At 45.8% G+C, this 18,158-nt stretch overlaps 1 protein-coding gene across 2 annotated transcripts in view; it reads right to left on the bottom strand.

Annotated features, from left to right (window-relative positions):
* Positions 1-17,750, bottom strand: part of LOC138492057 (cytosolic purine 5'-nucleotidase-like) — a 270,570-nt gene extending 252,820 nt beyond the window's left edge. Inside the window, exon 1 of one of the 2 annotated variants that reach the window (XM_069619009.1) lies at positions 17,629-17,750. In XM_069619009.1, coding sequence (XP_069475110.1) covers positions 17,629-17,726 — 98 coding nt within the window. In that variant the 5' untranslated portion in view covers positions 17,727-17,750. Of the gene's footprint in view, positions 1-10,473; positions 10,808-17,628 lie in introns of those variants that run through there. The other variant, XM_069619008.1, reaches the window with a different exon arrangement.
* Between the last annotated feature and the right edge of the window lie 408 nt (positions 17,751-18,158).

Here is an 18,158-nt window from a genome sequence, read left to right as displayed (position 1 = left end):
AGAAAAAGAGACTTTGTTTGGGTTTGTTTGCCGAAGGACGCGTCAACAGCCCCAATAAGCCTTGGTTTAAGAAAGTGCTGGATGGCGGGGGGCACATAACACCCACGAGGCCACCCTAATCCCAAACACTGCAAATATTTGCAGAGAGCTCGCGTTCAGCCCAGACCTGGATGCAGAGTACGTGATGGACACGGCATTACGCGGTTTACAAGGACAGGGCGGGGGGTATTTATAGTCACAATGAGAGCGGCTGGTGGGGGTGGGGAGAATCTGGGCACATAACCCTTTGAGGGCTGATCGCTTTGAAGGCTAAGCGGCTCGTATGGGTGTATTTGCTTGGACTCTCTGAACGCTACATCAGAGCTGGGCGGCAGGTGGCGGTGCGCAATGAGGGGTTGACGTGATGTGTGCCAAGATCACACAGTGCGCCAAGTGGCGGGCGGCTGAGCTGTGAGTGTAAATATCAGAACATTAGAGCGCCTCCAATTTTGATTGATGACATGGTCTCCCTGAACTGTGATCTGACAGGGTACTTACTGTACGCACTGCCTCCATTCACTGCTCGCATTGAAAGTTGCCGCTGCTTCGATGGAGCCCAAGTCACTGATCACAGACACACATCCTTAGGCCTCTGGTTTAGTTTATACACGGCCTCGGCGCTGGTTTAGGCCCCATTTCTCCTCCATTGAGGAGTTGCTGGTATCTTCACTTCCGTGAGTCTCGCTGTGGGCCTTTACTGAAAGTGACGAGGTTATATCCCATATCAGTGGTGATGGGGTGGAGGTGTGGCTTGGTGATTTTGAGGGGGTAATATCAGCTGGGTTATTTCCATGTGTGATGTGGTCTGTGCTGGTAATGATATAATGATGGAGTGGTGGCTGGTAATGTGATTACTGGTGCTGCTATGGGTTTCCATGTGTTATTTGCGTATGTGCTGCGGTGCATATCGGCAGTGATGTGGTGGGCGGGTGCTCTGGGTTGAGGATACCGCTCCAGTTTATGTGCGAGGGAAATCACTGATGTGTGGAGGATGTAGTCCATGCTGGTAGTGTTGGTCCCACCTGACTGCTCATTGCTTGATAAATATATGTATATATATATATATATATATATATATATATATATATATATATATATATATATATATATATATATATATATATATTCCCCTGTGCAGGTATTCCCTCTTGACTCCCTGCTTGGACTGCTTTAGTTTTGGATAGTGGGTGGAACTGTAGGAGCTGCCTATAAACAACACTATTCTCATGTTAAGTGAATAAGTGAAGACAGATCGACGTAAAGGGAGGAAAAGCACATAGCCACTCTGTGTTTTGGGTTTTCCATCCAGTTACTGCCCTAGGCCATGCTATTTCCCATGGCCAGTGCCACTCTCTAGTTTACCCCCTCTGTCCAAAACACACCACCCTGGGATCTCTTTAAGCCTAGCCCTGTGGTTTATGAGCAGCCTTCTGAAAGGTAATGGTTTAATTCCACCTATAAACCAGCTTCTGATGTAATAAAACTGACTTAACCAAGTGTACCTTCAGCCACTTGGTTTATAAGCAGCATGTGTGTCCTCGCATATGTTTTTTGAACTGAATTCCTGTTAAAACAAGCACTGACAAAGTCAACAGGCAGGGGAGGACTGGCAATATTTGGCCTGGGGGCAGGTTTAGTTTTCCGGCCACTAGTGCAATGGCACAGACCAACAGTGCAGCGGCTCCAACTCCAGGAATAAGTAAACTCAATACCAACCTTTCCCCCTTACACATATTCTCAAGTATATATAGTAGTCATTATTGACATTACTTTCCTTTTATGCAACATATTTTTCAGTTATGTTTATGGTTTAACCCTGGAAATTCTCCCACTTACTAAACTACAATTATTTCACCAGGAAAATATAATTGCTGAAATGGGAAAACTGGGATTTAAGCCCAGTTTTCATTCAATACTATCATTATAATATTAGTCTGTACAATTGTGTGTATTTTCAAAGCACCAAGTCACATGATAAAGCAACCTGAAAAAAATGAGAAGTAGTAATTGAAACAAATTTTCCTAAAGCAATATGCATCACTTATTCAGAAAAAAGAAAGTGTGTCAAGCCAGTCCCACAGTCGGGTTCAGTGGCATGCAGGTCAGACGTAGATCACAGCAACAGTCAATCTGCTGACCTACAGTTCTAGATGCTTACCTCTATCTCATTTACCCTATTTTCCTTACCCATCATCCTCCGGTGTCCTCCCCTTGCACCACATTCTCAATGCCCCTGCAAACCCTGTTTCTTAAAATTTACTTTCAGACCTCTGTTCCCCTTTTCCTCCCTCCTTTAACTATGAACTCAATCCTCTTCCCTTACTTTGCATGCACCTCCTTCCCTTGCCCACATTGCTCAGCCACCAATTCCTTCCCACTCACGCCCTTTAATAGCCCATCACATCAGGTCCATTCCTTGACCCTCACCACCTTCCAAAGCCCTGTCTTACAGTAGAACACCTTGATTTGCCAGTCAGCCTCTACCAGACATGACAAAAAACCGGGTTGGGGCCTTGTTGGCAATTGCGGCTGTGGGGTCTGCACTTGGACAATGCAGAGCGAAAGACAGCGAGGGGACATGGCTTTTTTTGTGCTGCCAAGTTGCACTTTCTTGGAAAGATGGCTGCATATTACAGTTCACGGAAGCAGAGGGAACTGCAAGGGGAATATGCCTTTGGCCTGGTGATGGAGAGGGAGCAAGAGCGGCCTTTTATATTTACATGTGTTTTCAAATACGGTGGATAGTGTATGCGTGTTTCAGTTTCTGTGACTGGGGTAATGTGTTTGAGTGTATTTGCGACAGTGTAAAGCATAGGTGGAAGGATTTATCAGCGTTCATGTGACTTTGCATCTAAATATCTGAATCCGGTATTGATTTGCATGTGTGTCTTCAGTGGTATTTTAGACAGACTTTTTGCAGGCAATGCACCTATTTCTACCACCATCTTGAAGGACTGGCGGTATTCCTGAAATACCATCTCTGCTGGTGCTAAACTTTAAGTAGGAAGGATTTTCAGAAATACTGCAAACGGAGCCGGTGACTTTCTTCAGTGGTATTAACACATCCACCCAACTCTAAATGACCCCCTTAGTTTGGAGTCTTCTAATAATTAATACCTTCATATTACATCTTTCTGTGTGTTTTTCAACTGTGTCCAAAAGTATGTACCACAGTCTAAAACACCTGTATAGGTAACATCCATGGGTGATTTTTATGATATGATATTTTATTTATAACGCGCTTAATATCCAGAGGTTTCTAAGCACAGACCCGGGATCGAACCTGTGTTGCTCAGCATCGTCTTGCTTCCAAGGCGAGCATGTTGCCCCTGTGCTAGACTCCTGAGACTGGTGCTATTAAACTCTTTTTGTATGAACACACTGGTGATGAAGAAATTCACCAGAACATAAGGGAAGCATTCCTACAGAAGGAAAGCGAGGAGCTACTCTGATAAGATAAGGGCCCTCACTTTCTTGGCAAGTAGGCATTGTGATAAGCTGCTTTGGATTGTAACAGGCCGAGGTTTAAAGGGAGCATTGCTGCCGCCATTACCATCCATGGCCACAGAATCTGTTATTCAAATGCATACATTGCCACAGGGTGGTATGAACATGCCACCACCGCCTAGACTCCTCTCCCTCTCAGTCATTGTGGAGGATCATGTGTGGGGGCCACCCAAACACATTTACGATATAATTGCTGAAATCAAGACAAATGCCTCGCCCCATTTGCATAGATACTGAGCAGTCTTTGCAGTACTCGGTTCCTTTGTGGCAGGCTAGATTCTGAAGGTTTCGTTTTTTCCAATGTCTTGGGGCAACAGCCCAGCCAAACTGGGGGGGCAATTGCCCCTTTTCCCCCTTGCCAGTTTGACCCTGATGACAGTTACGGCTCATGTAGAGGCATTGCATACGCATTTACCAGACACTGCCATAATTTGCCAAGGTGCAAACTCCATTTTCCAGCTGCTGAAATCTTATGGCCAGGTAGTACCACTACGGCAGCGTCTTGAAAATGCCGATCCCATGCCCACAAAAAAAGGCCCAACCGTTTTGTGATGTAATGGGTTATCTGGGTGAGTGGTGGAGAGAGTCCTGCTTGATTCTTAAGCTACCCCGCTCCCCACATGTCGTGTGTTATGGTGATGTGGGTGTGCAATCTCGGGCAATGTGAGAGGGTGACCTATGATTTGACATTTGATTTGAGAAATGTATAACGCGCAACCTTACGAACTTAAACGAATCTAGGCGCAGATGGCAAACAATGTAACACGTTTGGATAATCAATGACCTGATAGAAAGACAAGTTCGGGAAGATATAGCTAGCCGTTCCAATGCTTATTTAAACAAATACGTTTTTTTCTGCTTTACGGAACTTCAAAAAAGAATGCAGCCTCCTAATCTCCCATGGGAGACAGTTCCATTCCTGCGCCCCCAACACAGAGAATCTCTGATCACCTTTATATGCACAAGATGAGTGGAATGACCAAAAGTGACGTTTCCTGAGATCGAAGTGCCCGTGTTGGCTGGTAGAATTTTAATTTTTCAGTCAAATATGCCAGTGCCAGATTATAAAGACTTCTATATATAAAACACAGGATAGTAAACTTGATCCTGTCTTCCACCGCTAGCCAGTGAAGAGACCGCCGCAACCCAGGATAGGGTGTGTATTTTTTTACTCCAAACACCATTCTTCCTCCTGCGCTTTTTGAAGTCGCTGGGCTTGTTTGGATGGAACACCGGCTAAAAGACTATTGCAATAGTCCAGCTGTGAATTTACCAATGCTCCCACCACTATCGCATGGTAATTCGCAGGAATAAAAGGAAGAGCTTGTCTGCGTAGGTGCAAAGAGAAAAAAAAACGGCCTGCACTTTAGCTCCAATTTGGCCTTCACAGCCCAGATCGTTCTGCCGTATGCAACCAAGGTTTTTTTTTAACTAGGTGCATATTTGAGTGTGGTGCCCAACAAAAGCGGAGGCAGGGGACATCTGCCATCTTTAAGGAGAGTTTTTTGTCCGTACAAGGCAATCTCCATCTTATTAGAATTTAATTGGAAGGAATTAGCCAACAAGCAGCTACTAATTTCATCCAGACAGGCGGATACCCTGACAAAGGATTCCTACACATTATCCAATCCAATGAAGACCTGTGTATCGTCTGCATATGACTGAGAACAGACCTTATGCCTCCACAGCGTGCTCATTAGTGGCCGTAGGTAAAGGTTGAATAGTAAAGGTGACAAGGAGGATCCCTGAGGGACCCCACAATTCTGCATAACAGAGTCCTCCCAACCACACCTGTTGGCAGCGCTCTACCCGAAAGGGGGCAAGCCAGCTGATGGCTTTAGCTGAGACCTGCCCTACGTCCCCCCGCCGCTTGAAAAGAATGATATAGTACACCGTATCAAACGCTGCTAACAGGTCTCACACTACCCACAGTGAGAGTTGCCGCTGGTCTGCCACCCGTAATAGGTTATCCCACACTGCCACCAAAGCCGTTTCTGTCCCAAATTTTGGGCGGAATCCCGATTGTGGTGGGTCCAAAGGGGACTCATGTTCTACAGACTCCTACAGTTGGTTTGTAACAATGTTCGCCAAAATGTTTGCCAGCCAGGGCAAACCTGCCACTGTGTGATAATTCTGTAGATTTTCGGGGGCCAGATTCGGAGGAGAAATAACCGATTTCTTTAGATCAGGTGGAACGAACCCTTGGTCAAATGATTTGTTGACAAAAAGGGTAATAAAGGGAGCAATGTCTGCTGCCAGGCGAGTTGCACTCCATGCAGGTAGATACAAAAGGACACCATTGGTAGGTTTCAGTGCTTTTAATAAAGCTACAATAGTGTCTTCTGGAACTGGATTAAAAATGAAGACTGCAATGCTGTGGGGGGAGTCCTCCTCCCGCCCAACGGTCAGTTCCTCCTGTATTAAATCTTGCCCTGGCTTTAATTGCCTACTTAAGGCAACTTTTACCTGAATGCCTTTAATTTTGTCACAAAAAAACAAATTAAAAGAATTAGATGTATGTGGGTGTGTGGTGTAGCCCCCAGTGAAGGTGATGTAGGTGTACAACGCTGTCTATGTCCTTGCCCATGATACTGTGGCCCTTACCAGCCTCCCGCAGTGATGTGAGGTATGGCTGACTTGAGTTTGTGGGTGTGTAAAGTTTAATGTGAGTCGGTAATTAGTGATGTGGTCCTTCCCTGCGGTCACAGCCCTTCTCAGACACTAGGCTCCGCCTCACCCTGTGGCTCCTGTGCATGGCAAATGCTGTGGGTGGCCATTGGCTAAGGGGGATGTGGTGTGAGTCAATAATGGGTGACCTGGTCCTTCCCTGTGGCCACAGACCTTCTTGGATGCTGGGCGCTCCCCCTGTGACTCCTGTGCATGGTAGATGGTGCAGGTGGGTACTGAGTAAGGTGTGATTCGGGTCTGTGATCTGGAACTTAACGGTGTTGATCGCCCCTATTGATCGCTCGGTTGCAACTTGCTCTCCATGTCTGAAGGGTAGGTGAGCATGGGCGGCGTCAGGCTAAAGCCCTCCCACTTTGAGGTACAAGGGATCAATTGATAAGCTGGCAAGCCCGTGGCTCCGACAGCATGGCAGCAGCTAATGTATAGTGTCGGAGCATACATACATTACAAAGCCTATACCTGCCATACTGCCTCACCACCTGTCTTGCCCACCTCTGGTTTTATTAGAGAAAAGGTGGGAACCATGGCGGGTTCTAGGATTTGTGCACATGGGCATGTGCAGCATAAGATGTGAATGCCACATAATTTGATTATGCTTTCACAATAAGTGGCATCACAGATCATGAAATCACTGGGAGGAAATCCAGTCCAAGAGACAAATAATTGTTATGAAATATAAAAATAGTCACTATTATTATTTCAAAAGAGCAACAGTTGTATAGACCAATACAACCACGATTAAAGCTGTCTTTTTTGGAACTCCCAACTTTCACAGGTAATGATTTGCCCAGGATCAAACACTTTGGTTAAGTGGTGAAGCCGGGATTTGAGGCCAGTCTGCATTTTAGGCACTCAACCACACATCTTCTCAGCTCTAGATGTTATAAATATGTCTTCATGTTTGGCTTCCACAGGCTAAAATAATCTTATTTAAGGAGATGACTTGAAAAGTGCCCATATTACAAAATAAACAAATATGGCATATGTATAAATCCTTGTAGAAACGTGTTCAGCAAAAAAGGTGGTTGCAGGTCCCCTTCCAGAAGAAAAGAATACAAATGCCATAGCAGAAATGAAGGTGAGACTAAAACTCTCTTCTTGTGTTTTGAAACTGTAGATTCAAGCTGCCCACAAAATGAACATACCGCCCAAACTATTCAGACTCTCAACCTCTATCCTACAGCCAGATGGTGCAGTCCACCCCAACACAGTACACCATTTTGTTTATCAAATATTTGCCCCTTCATCTTATCCACTGGTTTCTTCCACCCACCCTAGTCCCTGAGGTCCGATCTTTAAATGTCGCAAGACCCTTTAAAAAACCTGGATCTGCCACTGAGTGTGAGAGAAGCAAGAGACTCAATGAGTGGAGAGGAGAGAGAAAGGTGAGGTAGAGTGGACGGGAAAGAGGGAGAGAAGAAGAGATAACGAGGTATAGAGAAAGACTAAAATGTTTCTTCAGGGGGGTCTTGGCATGAAAATGGTTGAAGACCACTGCCCTATGATGAAGCTAAAGGCGTAACTGCTGGGCTCAGCTCTTAGATGGCCCTCGCCTCCAATGATTAGTGTCTTTGTGAAACTAAATAGCCTCCACATAGGGGGTGAAAGATGCATCTGTTGGGCCGAAGGAAGCTGCAATAGCTATTCATCCGCCTCGGCTCAGAGGAAGGGGTGAGAGGCATGGGCAGTCTGTGTGGTGGCCCAGGGCTGGACTGTTAGAAGCTGTCAGTGGGGGCCCCACAGGCACCAATTAAACCAATAATATTGTTTTAAGGGGGCGTGAGACCACAGTGTTGCTCCCGAACTCCTGTGGCCCTCAGAGACCAGCACCTATTCCCAGTGGCCCAGTAGTTGCCGCAGGCCCCTAATGACTACTTATCACTTTCTTTCTTCAAGCAGAGCATTTAAAGTGGGGGCGATTCACAAGTGATGGCCCATTTAAGAGAGCATTGTACTGGAGGATATGCTTGTAAGGTTTCTGTGTTAAGAAATGTAAATAGGCTTTTTTATTCTGAAAGCACACACAAAGCATTAGTTAGCTGCCTAAATCTACGTTCTTCTCTAGCTCAAAGCGGTCATGTTTGGTAGATTTTTTCATCACATCATATATAAAGCCTGCATGTGTCAACCACTTAAACACAAACAGGTCACCTTTTCACACATTACATGGTGTTATTTGTCTTGAAAATAAAAAGGCAATTGTTTTGCCTTTTGTTTTGCCTTTTGCTGAATTGCATTCTAGTATTTGTAGTCTGCCAGTCAAGGTGGGGAATAATGCCACAAGTGTTCACTTTTTGCTTAACATGTTTCTTTCAGGATTTCTATATTTGAGTGGGTACCTTACTATCGCATGCATACTTTTCAAGATATCTTTATAAAGCAGAGTATTGTTGAAAGGCAGATGTGGGGTTGAGGAGGAATCATGAGAGGGCAAGCGAGTCCTGAATATGTTCCCAGGATGTGGCACAAGAGGTTGCAATCCTGGAGACTGGCGCCGTTATGTTTCCCTGATTGTGGCTGTGCGCTGCTATTGAGGGCACCAGTAAAGGATACATGTGGGTGGACAGTGTAAAATTCTCAGAGGGCAGATGCAATTCCCTTGGGTGTTTTTGAGGTTAGCAAGCTTGCTCAAGCACTTGGTTACCAGAATTTCACCCAGGTTCTAATGTTTCCAGTGCAGACACATAAACTTAGCATCAAAGCACAAGCTCGTATTCAACAAAAACCTCTCCAGTGAATATTTCACTTCATATTGCTGGGTTTAAAAGGTGAGCACCTTTTTTCCTTTGCCAGCATATTAATTGGAAAGTTTCCTCTCTCAGGTTATTTTTCTGTTGTTGGTGACTTTTAATGAAAGGCCAATGCTCTTTTGTCTAGTGCACCGTCTTCTAAGGGGAAAGGTCAATTGAACTAAATGTGTATCTTTCACTTTAAGATATGTTGACTTAATGTTCATATATTATTGGGTGCCAGCTTTTGATTTTCGCTATGAGGGCAAATACTCCCACACGGAGTGAAGCGCGGGAGCCGTACTCATCCCCATGTCAAAACGCCACATTTTACAGCACATGCTGCTGCAGGAATAGGAAAGAAGACATATGATTTACAGGAAAGTCTAAACGTATAACATCTCAGCTACAGTGTCCCAACCTGCTCAGTTGCCTTTGCAACTTTCTGCTGTAGGATCCGCTGCTATTCTACACCAGCAAATAGTTTTGACCTGCTCACCCCCTCCAATCAAGGCTCAGGGGGTACATTAACTAGGCTCACTTCTCATTTTGTAGTGAGCAGCACTTGATAAACGTGGTTATTATTTGCTATTTTTTTTGTTAAAATAATTGTTATCTGTAGCTTCTGAAATATAAGCATATTGCTAATTTGGACAATATTGATTTATTTTGCATTTATATTTACATTTGTAAAGCGTACTAAGCCCGCAGGCATCTAGGTGCTAGTATTGTTCAAATATACCCACAATAAAAATGAAGGCAGTCGTGAAACTTCTGCAAGAACAGCAGTTTGTTTCAGTTAGCAAAACACAATCACCGTATTTTTGCAATGCCTTCCACAAATAGTGTTCTCAAACCAAAGTTTCAAAAAGACCTTTTGCAAACAGTATGTCTACCAATTGCATCTGGGAAGAGATGTGTCCAAGTTCCTGAATTGCAGATTGGTCTAAAGTCCTGGTCTAAAATCCCGGCTGCTCCCTAAACCAAAGTGTGTGCTCCAGGCCAAATCCTTTTATCACACAATGCCTCACCTGCCAAAATGAAAAGTCTGTACAAGGTATTCAGCTAACTGCTACTTTAAAAAAATGCCCCACTCCTGCTATTGCCTCCCAGGTAAATATCAATATTTACCGTTAATAAACTGGACGCCACAGCGCCCACTACCTTGCACATGTCAAACTGTTTCTAATTTAACTTCCAATGATAGCTTTTCGTATTAAACACTCATTCTGTGATATCTCTGATGTCACTATTTATGCAAATTATGGGGACCCACACATCTTTTGCCACCCAGAGCCCCGAAAATCCTAGGGCCGGCCCTGGTGATCAGGTCCAAAAGAACAGTGGGTTATTTCTGGCCACACGTATATCTTTAAAAACTGCCGTCCCGTCATCCCAAAATGTTGACTCTACCTGCGCCCCTGTAGGTGAGAGTGGTTGGGCTGGTATGTGGGCACCGGTGGCGACTGTGGGGGTACGGCGTGGCGTGGGTTGGCCATGTGGTGCTTACCGGTGGTGGTAGTCCCTCTTGACGGCTCGGTGCTCGCCCTGGCTCAGCTCTTTCACAGGCAGCTCCTGCAGGGGCCCGTTCTCGGGCCCCGCCATTGGCTCCCAGGCGATGCTGCCCATCTTAACCGGCTGCTCGCCCAAGGTTCCCAGTGCTGTCCTGACGGCGGGCTCCTGCCCTCACCACCTCCGGCTCCTGGAAGTCGCTGAGTGGATCGGGGATCCTGGTGGCGGCGGCTCAGTCGGGCCCCTTTATAAAGGGCTCTCCTTCGCCTCCCCCTGGGGCTCCCCGGGTCCGTGCGTGCGCCGCCTCAGGTCCGGCTCCTCACTGGCCGAATGTGGCGCACAGACAAGAGGGTCCAAGGTGCTCTCAGAGCAGAGATTAGGCTATCAGCTGGCCACAGCTGAGGGCTGCTCCCCCCCGCTGCACGCCGCCCCCCCTCCCCTCAGCAGGCGGGGTGCGAGACCCGGCGCAGTGCCTCCCGGCGCCTCTCTCTCTCTACCTCGCTTCTCTGCGCTCTGCAGTCGCTGCCAGTCCCCCAGAAGTTTCTCTCTGTGCCCCCCCTTCCCTGCTCATCGCTTCCTTTTCGTTCTCTGCAGTGCACCGCTCTCTCCTCTGTATATAAGATCCCCGTCCACCCCCTCTCCTCCTAAATCCCCCCACCCTTCTCGCCTCTCGTGCCACTGTTAATTTTCCTTCCATTTCTCACCTATTACCTTTTTCGCCTCCCGTTGCCCCTCTTTCTGACGCGTTTTCTGCCCCCCCCCCTCCTGTTTCATAAACTTCCCCCCTTTCTCATTCTGGCTCTCCACTCTCCCCCTGTAATCTTCTTCCGCTTGTGTCCTCTTTCCCCCCAATGTTTCGCCCTGTCTTGCCTCTCCTACCAGCCCTTCTTCTCCCTGGCTCCCCATTTCTTCTCCCTCTTTCTTTCTCCCCCACCTTTATCTCTTCCCCCCTTCTCCCTCCCCCGTGTATTCTTCTTTTTTTGCCCCTCGTACTCTTTTAATTTCCCATCATTCTTTCTCTCTGTTGCTTCCTCCTCTCTTGCACATTCGAACCCCTTTTATTGGCCACTCCTTTCTTTTATTAACTATTTCTTTATTTCTCCCTTTATTTCTTCACCTCAATCCCTCTCTTTCTCTTTGTAACCCTCCCGACCCCGTCCGTACCTTTTCCCTCTTACGCACCGTCCTTCCACCCTCTCCAATACCCCCTCTTACACCCCTTTCTAGTCTTTTTCCCAATCCCCCCCACATTCCCTTCTCCCCCCCTTCCTCACGTCCTTCCTGTTGATCTTTTCCTATTCTTCACCTCACGTGCTCCTTGCGGCGTTCACTCTGTTTACAGCGCCCTCCATCTATCCTTTTGCATCTTTCACCCTCTTCCTGCAGCCCCTCCCCCTTCGCCCCAATACCCCATTGCTGTCCCCTGCCTGTATTTATTTCCCTCATTCTCTCCCACGTCCCCCAACATTACCAGTCGAGTAGGGGGCGGACTTGCACGTGTGTGTGCTTCGGCGGCAGCTAGCGCCCCCTGTAGCCCCGACCTTGCAGCCAAGCGCAGCGGCTCGCCATGTCCCCTACGGGGCTGCCTCCTTTCATTCGCTGCCAGAGTTGGACTGGCCTAAAAGACAGTAAAGCAGTGCCAGAAGGGCCCTAGCCCCTACCGGGACGGCATGGCGCAGTTGTCCACGCCCAGGCGGGCCACTTCAATGGCTCAGTGCCTTATGCAGTTCGTTTTTTTTTTTTTTTTTGAAATTTTTATTTTAATTTTCAAAATTACAATAAGATGAACAAAAACATATTAGATGATTACAACAAAAACCTACATTCACTAATCTACATATTCCACTATATACAAACCCCCCAGAGTCAAATCAGATCTAAAATCAGGCCTAATACAATAAGAGAAATTTATTCCATATCTTATTGAACAATGCACTCTTTTTCTCCCTCAGGTATAGCACTCTTTCGATATCAGCCAAAATATGCATCTCTGCAATCCACATTTCAATTGTAACAGGAGTAGATGTTTTCCAGTTTCTCAATATCAATTTCTTTCCCACCATTGCTCCCCGAAAGATCCACTTTCTCTGGGAGGTGCTCAAATCTTCCAGCACATCAGTGCTGCCCAGCACAATGGTCTTAAAATCTAAGTGGATTCTCTCTTCGAGAACTCTCTCACAAATCTGATCAAATTCGAACCACATACCCCTCACTCTTGGACATTCCCACAACATATGTTCAAAGGTGCCCCTCTCCTGAACACACGCCCAACAATCAGAGTTATCACTCATTCCTCTTTCCATCAAACGCTCCGGTGTCCAATAAGTTCCATGTAGAATCTTAATCTGCCGCGATCTTTCAACCAGACTCAAAGAACACAGTTTCACATTCTCACAGATTCGAGACCAATGCTCTTCCGCAATGTCCTCACCAATCCTTTGGTTCCAATCTTGTCTCACAGCATCATTTATCTTGTAGTTGGACATAATTTGTTTATACACATAGCTGACCAAGCCACAACCACTCACCCCAGGTATCCAACCAAGCAAATCCAAATTGACTCCTTTCTCCATATCTACATCTCCTACTGCTCTCCGGATCTTCCGATAGTCCGCCATACAAAAGGTAGGGATATCAAACTTCAACTTGACTTCTCTGGCAGTCATCCATGTCATACCATTAAAAAGGTCCCCAATCCACTGAACCCCAGCAAGGAACCATTCATGCCAGAATATAACTTTCCCTTCATATGTAACACTTGGATTCAGCCAAAGTGAAGCATTCGGGTCTCTCAATGCATCGAAACCCAAACACTCATTCAAAGTCAACCACGAAGTCCGTAGACTCTTAGTCAACGGATTCTCCAACCTCCGTCTGCATGGCTGACTCGTTAATAAAGCCCGGGGTGACAACGGACTCACCTGGCTAGATTCCGCACCAAACCAATCCGTACCATCCGATTTAATACATGCAAATAAGGTACGGGCCATGAAGGCCAGATGATATGCCCTGAAGTCCGGCACCCCTAGCCCGCCTTTCGACAAGGGCAATTGTAGTTTACTTATCCTCAGGCGCGGAGGTTTATGATCCCACAAGAAACCCTGCATAAGTCTATCCAGTTCCCGCCAATACCTTTTCTCAATTTCCAATGGAACCATACTTAAAACATAGTTCACTCTGGGAGTTGACACCATCTTTAAAGCATTCACCTTCCCCCAAAGGGAAAGATGAAGCAAGGACCATCTATCTAGATCTGATTTGAAAGCAGCACAGACCACATTCATATTCACTCTCACAAAATCTGCAATTGTTGGCAAAATCCAAACACCCAGGTACATTAACCTCTCAGCACACCACTTGAAGCCCAACCCAGTAACCAACTGTTTGTCACATAGTGGGACAAGGGGTAGAACTTCCGATTTCGCCCAATTAATCTTGTACCCAGAGCACCGATGAAAGACCCCCAGAATATCCATAAGCACAGGCAATGATTCAGCAAGATTCCTAAGGACCAATAGCAAGTCATCAGCATATAGCCAAGCTTTTTGTTTCAACCCCCCACCATCAATACCCTGCAGGCCCTCCTCCGTCCTCAGCTTAATGGCCAAAGGTTCAACACTGAGTACAAACAAAAGAGGAGACAACGGACATCCTTGTCTCGTTCCACGTTCCAAATCAAAAAATTGGGACCTCCAACCATTAGTTTTGACATCCGCCGTGGGCTTGGTATATAATAGTCTGACCCAAGAACAAAAATGATGACCAAAACCCATTTTTTCCAGAACACTAAACATAAATTGCCAATTGACCCTATCGAATGCTTTTTCGGCATCCAATGAGAGAACCGCCGAGTCTTCTGAAAGTTCTGACGCTCTAGCGATGGTACACAGTAAAGTCCTCATATTGCTGGACGTCGTCCTACCCTTAATAAAACCCGACTGATTCTGATCTATCAATTTCGGTAGAAGATTTTCCAGCCTTAATGCCAGAACCTTGGCTAGGATTTTGTTGTCCACATTAATTAAACTTATAGGTCTGTAACTGGACGCCAAAGTTTCGTCTTTGCCCTTCTTTAGAAATACCGAAATCGTTGCATGTCTAGTCGTATCTGGAAGCAGTCCCCGAGCCTTAGAAGTCACATACATATCCTTTAACAGTTCCAATGCAGAATTAGGCAACCATCTATAAAACTCCACCGGCAGTCCATCAGGGCCCGGAGACCTGCCTACATTTAACTTAGAAATTGCATTCCTGACCTCATCCACAGTTACCGGTTCTTCCAACAAAGTTGACTCCTCTACAGAAATTTCTGGGACTGGTATTGCCCCCAAAAAATCTACATTGGTTGCATCAGTGTATGTCTTATTTCTATACAAATTCTCACAAAACTTCATGAACACCTCATTTATTCTCAACGGATCAAAAGTAGTCATTCCACCAGAGTCCGTAATCGATGTGATTGAGCGCTCCGACTCTCTCAACCTCATTCTGTAAGCTAGCCAACGATCACACCTCTCCCCCCGTTCAAAATAAGTGCACTTTTGTTGAAAATACCTTTTCTCTACTCTATCAGAAATCAACACAGTCAATTCCCTTTTCAAACGATTCAACTCCGGAAGTATAAACAACTGTGAAGGATCCACCATCAATTTCCGTGATAAATCATTTATTTTATTCTCTAATTCCATCTGCGAATTGTCCCATTTCTTTTTCAAGCCTCTCGCCAAATTAATAAACATACCCCGTACAGTGCATTTGAAGGCCTCCCAAACTGTGCCCAGCTCCACCTCACCATTGCAATTTTCCTCCACAAAATAATCTATTTCTGTTGAAAGTTTGTCCATCTCATCAGCATTATCCAACAACATAGGATTCAGTCTCCACGTAAATTGTCTGTCCATTGAAAAATCCCATCTCAAATCAAGAACCACATGTGCGTGATCCGTCAACACAATATTACCAATACTACTCGACTTATAACTCTGTAGCATACCTCCTGACATCAAAACCATGTCAATCCTTGAATAAGTCGCATGCGCTCCTGAGTAGAAACTGTATTCCCTTACCAGCGGATTGTTCATCCTCCAGCTGTCCTTCAGATCATGCTCCACCATTAAATCCAATAGTGCCTTAGTTTGTACATCAGTTCTCCTGCAGAATCTGTTATTGCTCCTGTCCAAGGTATTGTCAACAACCGTATTGAAATCCCCGCCCAGGATTACGTTACTAGTCCCTAGATCCTGAACTGTTTGTGCAACCTCCCTGAAGAAAGAACCATCATCCACGGTTGGCGCATAAATGTTGCAGAATGAAACCACCTTGCCCTGAATGTTCGTCAGAATGGCAATCATCCTACCACCCTTGTCACCTATTACTCTTAGTACCTTAATCGGGGCATTTTTCCTTATTAAAATCACCACACCCCTGGACCTTGAATCAAAAGAAGAACCGTATACTCTCCCTACCCAGCCCTTCCTCAAACCATCCAAATCTTCCTTAAGAAGGTGAGTCTCCTGAAGTAAATAAATGTCCCCATTCATATCATTCAAATAGGACATCACTTTCCGTCTCTTCTGCACATTATTCAGTCCGTTCACATTCCATGAAATAACTCTTAATTGATCCCCCATCCTCCAGACCAGAAAATCCACCCCCACACTATCCAATCTTGACAACAGATCCTGATTTATGATATTGACCCTGAACCCCAACCCAACCCCCCAAAAACAGATGCAAAACACCAAGAACAGCAAACCAGAAAAAACTCCTATACACATACCAAGTAGTCCAACATCCTGGACACCTCTCCAAATAACTTGAACTCCCATTAAGCCACCCCATTCCATAATAGCATCCCCCCCCGCAGCCCCCCACCGGCACCACTAAACCTCGCATCTCCCGCCATTTGTTCTGTGAAGGCCATGACAAGCTGTCCCCCCGTAAAGCACAGAGGACCATCTAGGGAGGAAGTAGAGTCAAGGACGCTGCCCAGGAGAAAATGCAATGTCCCCAATAACATCACACCCTAATAGGGCAGTCCCTGAGCCCTTCGTAGTACTGTCAAGACGCCCAACACCGCCCACTCCGCCACTCCACACGTGCAAACCCCATATGTCGAGATCCTGCAGAGATATCAAAATGCACACAACCCCACCTGCACAAGCATCCAGCCTGTATATAACTTGCCATTCCCGAAAACAGCATATCAAATCCAACTGTGAAACACTATAGAAAGGTGAACCCTTGAAGCAGGATCACACTGTTACATTGAATTGAAAAACCATTGTATAATCCTTTTTTCTTCCACGTACCAGCTGTAGTATTTCGTGATTATAACATGTAAAACCGTCTATTGGTTAGTGGCAAATAATGAGTCTTTAAACATATCGAGTACATATATGTCATCTCACAACCCAATTATGCGTTAGTGAACTAACAGGAAGGAAGAAAGCTGCAGATCTCAGCAGTGTAAAATCATCTCATGAAACACTGCACATTTTAATCCTGCCAAAACATGAGGGAAGTTCAGTTCTCCAAGCATACTGTGCGCATATATATTTGACCTTTGGGAGAGGACTGAACCACAACACATGTAATACCTGCAAAGAAATGATAGGCTGACATCCACCAGCACACTCTGCCCGGCACTACAAAAGAAAGCCAGGCAGTGAACAACCACTAAAGCTATCCCGTGTCATGTATGCAGAAATGTTACTGTTAAAAAGGGGGGCACTCCAGTTCATCAGCTGTGCTCAGGAATATGAGCGTTCCTCAGAGGCAGTTAAACAACTGCTGGCTCCCCTTCAGAACGTTATATGAGGCACTCTGATGCTCCTTTAAAGCAATTACTTTTAATGTCCCCAGTGTAAACAGGCAGTATCTTACGAATAGAAGCGTACGGGATCAAAGGGACTAGCCCCGCAGTCTCCCGCCGCCAGTTGATTAGTTCATTGGGCGTCCCACGGGTGTTTAACAATCCTCCTCTCTTACATCGGGTAGTTGCGATGCGAAGACGGCGCCAGCAAGTATGAAACTGCGGAGGAGGAGCAGTTTGAAAGCGATCCCCACGGAAGCCGGGGAGAAAGCAACCCGCCAGCTACACATGTTGCGAGCACTTAATAGGGACAGAGCAGAGATCGGGGCACCCTCTCACCTGCCGTAACCGAGTGCAACTCCCAGCTCCGTATCGATGATACGTGACCAACTCCACTCCCCAATGATCCTGCCACCGGTCAGCTGACTGGAGCACATGACCGAGCCGGCAATGCATGGTCCTTTCTTCTAACCCCTTCCGGACATCACAACCTGGCCTGAACATGACGGTAAGAACGTTGAGAGCGGCAAGGGATGCATCAATCGAAAAAAAAAAACGTTTAACTGAATTATTGAACCGACGCCATTTCTTCTCAATGTTTTTCAATGCCAAAAGTAAAAATTGAAATGATATAAATTATTTCGTTCAAACCAACACACCTACATTTGGTAAAAAAAAAAAAAAAAAAAAAAAAAAAAAAAACATCTGTAAAAATTAATTTTCCATCAATCCAGTCTCCCGAGCCTTTAACCATTTAAGAGCCTCGTTAGGATCTCTAGTGATTTTCTCCCCCTCTGGAAACACCAAAGTTAGCCAGTTAGCCCTGTTGAGAAAGCCTTATGCAGTTCGTAGGTTTAGCCGATGTCAAA

The sequence above is a fragment of the Ambystoma mexicanum genome, chromosome 10 (assembly GCF_040938575.1).
Source record: "Ambystoma mexicanum isolate Mex_15411 chromosome 10, UKY_AmexF1_1, whole genome shotgun sequence".
In the NCBI taxonomy this organism is placed as follows: domain Eukaryota; kingdom Metazoa; phylum Chordata; class Amphibia; order Caudata; family Ambystomatidae; genus Ambystoma; species Ambystoma mexicanum.
The sequence above is the reverse complement of the archived record's forward strand: the minus strand, read 5'-3'. Positions and strand labels throughout refer to the sequence as shown.